The following is a 10,221-nucleotide window of genomic DNA, read 5'->3' as shown; positions in this document are numbered from 1 at the left end:
GCATTCATTATCGGCACTCGGCCGGCTAAAAGCTTGATTGAGCTCACAGAGACAACATTTACTAATACATACAAACCACAAACAGATGCACATGTTGTGACTCTACCGGCAGCAAAAGAATTCTTGCAATTTGTGATGAGAATTTGAATCGTATCAAAGTATAAATATAAGAATGCATAAATTAATCGTAACCCAACCTATTAAATTAAACGAATCAAAACCTATCAACCTTAACATTCTAATTTCGTGTTGAGTTCGCAAATTGCATAAAAAATTATTAGCTCAAATGTAGCATGCCAAGTTTGAATCCTACCAAAACATGAGTATAAGATTATAGTAGTTAACCATAATCCGACCAATTTAATTAAAAGGGTCGAACTCCTCAATCTTAATCTGCTAATTTCATATTGAATTTGTGTCAATTTTGTTGTTCGTGTAAAAAATTGTCCACCTTAATTCAAATGCAAGGACAAAGGTTTTGGTGATGAACTGCTTGAAAGGATCAACCTAAAATATTCAAGCTCACTTAATTATGACATTTCAGAATCATATGAGCACCACTTTGAACCAAATATATAAAAATCTATTGCTGGGTGTGTTTTCACTCTCAAGATTTGTGTACATCATCAATTCAACAAAAATCCCATCGAGCAAATTGGACACAAATTTCAGTTAAGACGAAATTCTTTCCCATCCACAGATTAGTCATGTTGGCTGCGGCTGCAATTGTTACAATAAAGCTGAGGGGTCTCGTATAGAATAACTTAAGAATCTATATCTGAACTGGAATCTGATTCCGCATCTGGTTGAAATTCATCAAAGGGTTTGATTCTGTTGGTATTGGCTTCAATTGGGGGAAGTCCCTCATCATCATCACTAGATCCAAGTTCTTCTTCTTGTTGGGAGGTCTGCCCATGCAAACTCCCATTAGAATCATCCACATTTGTAGATTTGAATATTTCTGGCCTGCAATGAGGGGTAGAAGCAGGATATAAGGAACGTGGAACCAAAAAGAACAAACATGGAAACCTGCATGCTCATGTTTCCCAATGAGAGTATAGAGAAAATAAACTGCTACATCTACTAGTTAACTGATTCATTTGCGTCAAACTTCACAAGCCAACATTGACATCTGACAAGGTTTGCATTATCCACAAAGCTATCATATTAGGTGCCTGTTGGTTTCAAGTACTGCCCGGACTCAATTTCAACTCACTAGTACCTCTTGGTTATGATATTGAAGGAAGAAAGGATACCAACAAAACCATAAAAAGAAGAGTTGTTAAGATGCGAAGAAAACTCACCATTCTGGAGATTTCTGAATTGCACGAACTTGCTCATAAAACAGAACTTGGGAAACAATGCATGCCACCTTGCTACCTGATTCAAGAGCCTTTTCCTTTCCACTTATGTCAACCACAACGAAACTACCTGCATATTGATGAAAGAGCTATTCCATATTGTAATTTAGTCCTCTAGAAGATGTCAACCCCAAACACACAAACCTAAAAATAACAATTCATCTTAATGCTCTTCCAGCCCCCACCAACTTTTAAACATTCAGTAACTAAGGGCCATCTTAGTAGCAAAGCCAAATTGGATTTTGAACTTGGAAAACCGATTACAAATTAAATCCTTTTCATTTTTGAGAGCTTCTTGTTCTCAGATAATTAGTGGTTAGAAGGCCAGCACAAGCTTAAAGTACAGAAAACTACAAGGCATTCAGGAAATTTTCAGAAAACTGTTTCTGAATCCAGCCAAACAACATTTATAATATCTTTTTTTACTTGCAAAAAGATAACTGTATAATATATGTTTTTAAAGTTTGGGAACATAACTTCTTTTAATCCTCCACCAAATGACCTACTATTTCCTAAAAAGTAAAATGGACTGATAACATCTATAGATGGCTAGTTGATAAAAGAAAAACCAGAAGCAAAGACAAAGGTTAACTCAGAGTTTAAGCTCCGTCCAAGAGTTAATTCACTGACAGAAAGGGTTATATCATGAAGTTCATGGAAGTGAAAAACATATATGACACAAAAGTAATTGATCAACCACAGACAAATAATAACAAGCAACTATCATAATATTAACAACGTATAAGTTTGATGGCTTTCCAGATGGAAATTGGCTTGACCCAAAGATTCCATAAAACTGCAGGAATGATCTGTAAATTTACATGGAAGAAAGCTCAACTACTTGGGATTCAAGACTTTTCTGAATTTGAATTGAGTTAACATGAAGCAAACCTCGTTTAATCCACATGCTCTTTTGAAACTTGGCCGGAAACAATGCCAGTGATTTCTCGCCTTTTGCATCCATTACCTTAGGAGATAGATAAACGTAGCAGGATTAAAGCATGTCAGTGGAAGGAGGGGAGATATGTTTCTTCAGAAAAGTGCTAGTTAATCAATATTGGGTAGAATCCAATTCCATAAGATCGTTGCACTTTGCAATTCATAGAATTGATAAAGAATCAACTACATGGGCATGACCAAAAGGTCAAAAACGAAAAGCTAAGACATTTCTCGGGCCAGCACTCATTCTACACACACACACACAGAGAAAGCAACCATCGTGTAAAAGAAGTTGAAAAGGAAAGAAAAAAAGGGTGGCTTTGTACCTCAATGAGATTAGAACCTCGAAGAGAGAGCACTTGCATAATGCCCTGCCCATCCCGCAGATTCAAGTTGTTTTCCTCTGCTGCCCTCTTCATATTCTTCCTTCCTCCTTTCATGTCGCCTTTCTTACTCTGCGCATATCAAGAATTGAATTATTTATCCAAAAAAAAAACCAGTTTCTTTGTTGCTCATGCCAAACCATCTCAACTCGAGTAAATCACAATCCCTACTAATTGGGGTCAGATATGGACCCTTTTATGCCACTCGGATGCATCTTGTCATATCCCCAGTTTCATATTTCTAAAAATTATAGATGCATGAAGTTAAAGGGTTTATATATATATAATCACATTGTCCAAAAAGTGATGGTTAATTGAAAAGTCTAGAGTAGTTCAAACATTATGAACTACCCTTTATTTTCCACGGTCAGCACAATCACCCAACTTGATCTTAAGTACCCTTTATCTTCTCCTCTTCTCTATAGCTAACAGTGGGCAACAACTATTCAACACCTTCCACACAAAACCAAACAAAACTGAAAGGGAAACAATCAAAAGAGAAACAAATAACTAAAAAGAAACAAAAAGAGGAACCGCATGCCATTGGGTTTTTTTTCGAATATCCGCTGTATAAGAACAAGTACAGAGAAAGAGATTGAGCAAAAAGCTTACGGATTGAATAAGTAGATGTTAAGTTCTTCTCCTTCCTCCCTTTTTTCTTGCCAAATCTCCATGTCGCTCTTACTCAGATTCTCTTAAACTCTCAGGTTGTCGCTGTCACCAATGGGAAGCTTCGGCGCCGGTTTTCCTCGCTAAAGATTCCACGTCTTTGTTGCTGGTTCATCGGCTACCGGCATGGTGGTGATTGAGGTTTGATCAAGTGCTTCTGTGGCTCCATCGTTTTCTTTCTCCAAGGGGCACTCTATTTGCGTATAAACTTAGCATTCCCAACAAGATCTCCAAATTTTAGTTAAAAATTCTATTTTTGTTATTTTAACTCTCACTTTTAAAAAACTTCATACATCAAACTCTCTAAATATTTCTCGACTTTAACTAAATATTATTTTTTTATTGATTTTGAAGGACAGAAAAGGGAGCCAGCAACTACATTTCAATTATTTTCTACTCCCACAAAAGCAAAGGGAAGAGGGGATAAAAGGGGGTAGGGACAGAAGGGGGAGGGAGGGGGGGGGGGGGGGGGGGTGAAAAACCTCCATGCACTTCTTCCTACTCCTGTATAGTAGTTAGAGCACTCTCAATGGCTTATGTAAATTTTTATGTAAAATAGCTAACCAAAACCTACTTTATCTAGTTTAGCTAATTTTTTTTTTTAATAAGTAAAGTATATTTCAAAAAGCGCAGAGGGGCGCAACCCATGATACACAGGATGTATACATGAAACCCCTAATTCAAAGATAAAAGAGAGCACTTATCTAGAAAATCAGAATAAGTATTTGGGCCTTCCGTTGGGTGCTAAATATAAAGATTCTAATATATGGAATAATGTTATTGAGAAGATGGAAGCTAGACTAGCAGGGTGGAAGAAGGTGTGTTTATCTAGAGGGGGGAGGTTAACTTTGATTAATAGCACTCTCTCTAGCTTACCTACGTACTTTCTTTCTCTTTTCCCTATTCCTGTGGGTGTGGCTAATCGGTTGGAGAAACTTCAGAGAGATTTCCTTTGGGGTGGTGTCGGAGATGAATTCAAATTTCATTTGGTTAATTGGCGTACGATTTGTTCTTCTAAAGCTTCGGGGAGGTTAGGAGTGAGAAGTTTGGTTAGATTCAATAAAGCCTTGATGGGTAAATGGTTATGGAGATTTGCTATGGAGAGAGATGCTTTTTGGAGAAAGGTGGTGGAGGTCAAATATGGTAGTTTGAGGGGTGGTTGGTGTTCTAAGGAGGTTGGGGGTCCTTATGGGTTTGGCGTGTGGAAAAGCATTAGGAGGGGATGGGATGATTTTGCTGCGCATGTGAGATATGAGATCGGGAATGGCTCAAAAGTTCTGTTTTGGCATGATGTTTGGTGTGGGGAAATTCCTTTGAAGATCCTCTTTCCTGAGTTGTTTCTTATTGCTAGAAGAAAGGATGCTTGGGTAGAGGATATTATGCAGAGACAAAATGGCATCATCTCATGGAATATTTTGTTTGCTCGTCCTGTTCATGATTGGGAGGTCGAAGCGGTTAGTAGGTTTTTTGGGATTTTGTACAACATCAAAGTTAGCAGCGAGGGAGAGGATAAGTTGTGTTGGGTGCCAGCACGTAAAAAATCGTTTGGGGTAAAGTCCTACTATCAGTTGATGTCGAGTCCTACTCAGTCTTCATTTCCATGGAGAAGTATTTGGAAAGTTAATGTTCCCTCGAGAGTGGCTTTCTTTGTTTGGACGGCTACTCTAGGAAAATCTTTAACTTTGGATAATCTTCGTAAGAGAAACATTATCGTAATGGATTGGTGCTCTATGTGTAAATCCGCTAGAGAATCCATTGATCATTTATTTCTGCATTGTATAATGGCTAATGTATTATGGAGGGCGCTCTTGCAATTGTTTGGGGTGGAGTGGGTAATGCCGAAGTCGGTGAAAGACATGTTGGGGAGTTGGAGGGGCCAGAAGGGTAATCGAACCTCGTTACAGATTTGGCGCATGGCTCCGTTGTGTTTGATGTGGTGCATTTGGAGGGAACGGAATGCTCGCTGCTTTGAAGATTGTGAGACTGATTTGTCAAATCTGAAGAGAAAGATGTTTCAAATGTTGTTTATGTGGAGGGATAGAATTAAGACTATGCATGAATGTTCCTATTTTGAATTCTTATATAGTTGTTCTCTTTCTTCCTTACTTTAGGGGTTCCTTGTATACATCCTGTGTACTTTGGGTTGCGCCCCTTTGCGCCTTTTCAATACATTTTACTTATATATAAAAAAAAAAGAATATTCAGACATAGACTGTAGTCTCACTCTCCACAAAAACAAAGTTTGTATCACTAATTTTTTCAAGTTAATCAAACTAGTCTCACAGTCTTCAAAATTGCGTGCATTCTGTTCCCTCCAAACACACCACATCACACACAATGGAGCCATTTGCCAAATTAGTATCAACGTCTGGTTGCCCTTTTGCCCCCTCCAACTTCCCAACATATCTTTCACTGATCGCGGCATTACCCACACCACACCAAACAGTTGCAAGATCATACTCCACAACTTTGTAGCAACCATACAATGCATGAACAAATGATCAATGAACTCTCCAGAAGCCTGACACATATAATACCACTCCATCAGAATAATATTCATCTTTCAAAGATTGTCTATTTTTATCTCTATACTCTTTCTTTATTCCTTTTTATTACTTTTTTCATTATCGTATTTTTTTACTGTCATGTTTTTCAAACGGTCATATTTGGTCATATTTGTCAACGATCGTTTTGTTAAAACGGTCATTTTTTTAACGCAAAATTTTCAACAGTCATTTTTTCTCAAACAACCATTTTTCTAACAGTCATTTTTCAGTAGTCGTTTTGTTAAATTTATCATTTTTCTAACACTAATATTTTTAACAATTGTATTTGCCAATGATAAGTATAAATATAATATCCTTATACCAATATCAAGCATATTTATAAATATTTTTCCCTGGTGCTGTATTTGCATGACATTAATAATCATTTAATGTTGAAGTTCAAAATACTACCGGAATCATTCTAATGGCATTGGTTCTTTTTGCTCAAGTTCAAATGACTTCAGAATTACTAGGTGTGCACTGGAGATGCCTAGCTATCAGCAAGCCCAAAAACTCAATTTATAAGTTAAAGTGGGTGTTGGTCACGAATCCTTCAAACCCTTTGAATACAAGGCCATGTTAAATGAGAAGCTTCAAACGGCTGACAACAGTGGGTTAATTCAGGCATATAGCAAAGATCTTGGCAACAGGCTTGCAAATTAGACTTGCCTGTGCCAGGCTACTTTGGAAATTTTATACTTATAATTATTACCATATTCAGAGTTGAAAATATTGTCTGCTCTGTACATAGTGAAATTTCTATGTAATGTAACATTGTTACAAGGGCCAATGATGGAACCTGCTTTAGTCATATGTCAAATGAAATCCAACTTCCCACGTTATAAAATGATAAGGTTACGTCTTAAGCAGAGGGACCAAGCTCTGTTATAACGGGTCAGATGCTGTAAAATACAAATTCAACCCTAAAAAGCAGATTACCTATCAACTGCTACCTATGCAGATCTTATTTATTTTTAGTCACCAAATTACCAATACAACAGAAATATCTAAACACAAATACCACCGTGTCTTGAGACTAAATGTGATTGTACAGAGGTTAAAGGTCACAAGGAAATCATTGCATCATTGGTTGCAGAGAAGTGTAGGAGCCATCAGAATATGACCATTTTTGTATCAGAAACCACTTTAGGAGTTTGTACATGATATCAGATGTGCTATATTCTTTACATTTTGCTTTCAAAGCAGAAAAAGTGTGTCAATTGTAAGTAGCACAATAATTAAATGTAAATTTTTCCCAAATTATTATATAAAACAACCCTTCAGGTCAGTTAAAAAAGAGCTGATAGGCAGATGGAAGCAATCAAAATTGATTATTCCCTCTAGAGAAACAACTCTTGTATTCCCCTATAGAGTAACAACACCCACCGTAGTTATTATTCTCTAAAGGGTAACAACTATTGTAATGTATTTTTTCCTACAGAAGAGTAGAAATGTTGAATTGTTAAGTGGTTTTTGGGAAAGGCATCTACTATATTACTGGGCAGGTTTAAGAATTCTTTCATTTCTTGAGTAAGTGCCTCTTTGAAGCAAGGAAAAGGGATGGAAGCAAGGAGAAGATAGATGTCTTTCCTTACAGTAGGATGTTGTTATGTGCCTGGTATCTTGGGTGTCTAGAGTGTTCTTGGGAGTTCAGCTTGCGACTTGTGGAATTGATCCAGTTCTTCATGGGACACGTGCATGGACCTCAGTTGGACAGCTGGGCAGTTGGAGATAGCTGGATGCTGCTTCTTCGCCTTCGTTCATTTAAGTACACGTGTTAGTGGTGTTGCCGACTACTCATGTTGGTGTTAGTTACTTATGTTAGTTGTCTTTCCCTAAAAACCAGTCCACTTCTCCTCAGAAGTAGGAACTTGGGTACTGCATGTGATTCAGGTTGTTAGTGGGTAAGTGGTGCGTAGCATTAGGTATGCACGACAGTTAGTAGGTATCTTCAGTTGAAATTTAGCTTGTATTTAAGCTGGTTATGAGTATGAATGAAACAAGAAGAAAAGTTCAGAAGTAAAGAAAGGAGGCCTTGACCCCTCGAAGTGTCAATTCACTGTTTTATTTCTATCCATTTCAATTTCAGCAATTTAGGCTCATAACAGATGTAGTTTATCTTTTGATAGCTATCCATAGTTTGTTCCTGTAGCTAAGCGAATGGGACTCTTTTGGGGTTCTGCCTGAATTGAATTCATATCTCCTTCGTCTGGTCGAGAAGGGAGATAGCCCGTCTTTTGATATTGAAACCAATACAAGTGCAAACCGGAAGGATACATCTGGGAAATTTCAGCATGACTGCACAAAAATTTCCCAGTACTCATTCTGAAAGAAAAGTAAACAAAGAGATACACTAAGGAATACCGTGACAGAATCTCTCCCAGACCCAAAACCATGCCACTCACAGCGTGGAACACAAAGTGTCACTCCATCCTTCAAAAACCCCAAACAAATTTGACCCAAACCGTTACAGAAACACAAACCGTTCAACCACTACTATCTACAATTAAACAACGAGAAACCTTGAAAATTCGAGAATTAACTTACCCCTAATTTGGTGAAGATGATGCTGTTTAAGGGAAGCCCAATCGTGGTCTCAGCAGCACCCGCGAACCACCGGATATGGCAGGACCAGCAGTTCGGAATTCCACCGTGAGAGGAGGTGAGAGGCGTGTCCACCGCCTCTGAACTTCCCGATCAACGCCTCACGTCTCAGTTCTCTCTCTTTCGTCACCGTTCTCTCTTTCGGTGTGCAGAATGGGAAAAGACGCGTGAGGGAGATGGGCGAGAAGCAGAGGAACTGGGGAAGAAATATGGGGGGTCTTGGCTTGCCAAAAGATAAGCAATACTGTTCCCTCTTAGAGACAGAGAGAGACGCAGTGTCCTTGCGAGACAGAGAGAGGAGATGAGGGAAAGAAAAGGCGGAGGGAAACTGGAAAAGGAAAAAAAAAAAATCAGAACTTTCCGTCTTTTTCGCCCGCGGAGAAACAATAAAATAAAGACCCATATGTAAACAAATGGGTTAAAAATCTGTTTTACATTTGAGACTTGATATTTTACATATTTAGTAGTCCTTTAGTATAATTCTAATAACTTTAAAAAAACAGTTATACAAAAATTGTATCAAAAATTGTATAACAATCCATTCTCAAATTTTTTTTTTTTAGTTATTTTAGCCTAAAGTTGCCTACCTCATTGAAAATGTTCTTATATAAAATTTATCTAAGAAATCAAGAAAGCCACACTTCCAAATCAAAGGCGGGAACAAAACAATCATCCAATAGTGTGCATAAGCAACAACAAACAACAAAGATACTGTGCAAAAAATTACACAGCTTTATTGGTTTTTTTTTTTAATTACAGTATTCCAACCATGTAGGTCGGAATGTACCTCGTTCATTAAACGACTATCTCACTAAAGTGGTAACCAAATTTTCTGAACACGATGACTGCTTTGTCCGGAAATGAAAAACTAAATCCTAACATAATATTCGACGTCACTCTAGACATTTGACCTTAAATCATGAGCAGATAGTCAGAAATCCGCAAAAACTCTCCCACACAACTCAGGTGGCTGGCCCAAGAGGAAGATAAAGATTCGAACCTATTGTCCCATGCTCTAATCAATTGAGCTATCCTTGGGGTTATTTATTGGTATTGACTGTTTCAATTATTTATATTAACAAAATTACCTAGATGAAAAAATTAAATCTTTGAAAGCAGAAAATCACTCGGATGAAAAAAAGAAAATTATATCTTTGTCAAAAAAAAATTGAAATTTTCCATATTCTGTATTTTATAGCAAAGGGAGAGACGGAGAGAGAGAGAGAAAAGTACCGAAGCAGGCGGCGGAGCTGGAAGCGGCGCCGAGGTATCTCTGTTGAAGCTGGGCTGGAAGCGGCAGGCTTGGGTTTCTTCTCAAAATCACTAGAAAGAGTGAGAGAGAAACAGAAAGGAAGAAGGCGCGAAGAAGGAAAGTGTAGAAGCGTGAGAAAGGGAAAAAAAAAATGATATAAAGCTTGGAGAGAGTTTCTTCTCTAATATTTGTTGAAAGTCTCAAAATAAGAAGCTTGTTGGGAATGGAATGCTCTTAGAATTTGCAGTGTGCGCACCGTGGGTGGGGAGTTTTGGAGAGACCAGGAGTCTGGAGACACAGAAACTCACGTTTCACCAAACATGCTCATTAAAGTTTATATATTTTTACCTAATGATATATATATATATCTATCCGATTGGACTGCCCTCCAGGGTATAATGGTAATTTCATAATCGAGGGACTCGCAACGTTTACCTGCAGGTGACTGGAGTACCCTGTCAGGTTAG

General features: G+C 37.9%; 1 protein-coding gene across 7 annotated transcripts; it reads right to left on the bottom strand.

Annotated features, from left to right (window-relative positions):
• Window positions 1-551: 551 nt before the first annotated feature.
• On the bottom strand, window positions 552-10,076 carry LOC133862979 (uncharacterized). 7 transcript variants are annotated; one of them, XM_062298926.1, is made up of 7 exons: window positions 9,736-10,076; window positions 8,446-8,830; window positions 3,296-3,560; window positions 2,627-2,755; window positions 2,253-2,328; window positions 1,305-1,431; window positions 552-966 (listed from the first exon to the last, which is right to left on the bottom strand). In XM_062298926.1, exons 4-7 carry the CDS (start codon window positions 2,738-2,740, stop codon window positions 765-767), a joined length of 519 nt encoding a protein of 172 aa, XP_062154910.1. In that variant the 5' UTR covers window positions 2,741-2,755; window positions 3,296-3,560; window positions 8,446-8,830; window positions 9,736-10,076; the 3' UTR covers window positions 552-764. The 7 variants fall into 7 exon arrangements, with proteins under 7 accessions (XP_062154910.1, XP_062154911.1, XP_062154912.1 ...); XM_062298927.1 differs by having other exon boundaries at window positions 3,296-3,545; XM_062298928.1 differs by lacking the exon at window positions 8,446-8,830.
• Window positions 10,077-10,221: the final 145 nt, after the last annotated feature.

This window comes from Alnus glutinosa, chromosome 3 (genome assembly GCF_958979055.1).
Source record: "Alnus glutinosa chromosome 3, dhAlnGlut1.1, whole genome shotgun sequence".
NCBI lineage: Eukaryota > Viridiplantae > Streptophyta > Magnoliopsida > Fagales > Betulaceae > Alnus > Alnus glutinosa.
This window is presented reverse-complemented; position numbering and strand designations above follow the sequence as displayed.

What these genes read in the sequence shown, in the direction of transcription:
- LOC133862979 (XM_062298926.1), bottom strand. Translation starts at nt 2,740, where the DNA reads ATGAAAGGAGGAAGGAAGAATATGAAGAGGGCAGCAGAGGAAAACAAC. An exon ending in GAGCATGTGGATTAAACGAG is followed by an intron (nt 1,432 to 2,252) that starts GTTTGCTTCATG and finishes ATCAATATGCAG; the next exon opens with GTAGTTTCGTTGTGGTTGAC. An exon ending in ATTCAGAAATCTCCAGAATG is followed by an intron (nt 967 to 1,304) that starts GTGAGTTTTCTT and finishes CCCTCATTGCAG; the next exon opens with GCCAGAAATATTCAAATCTA.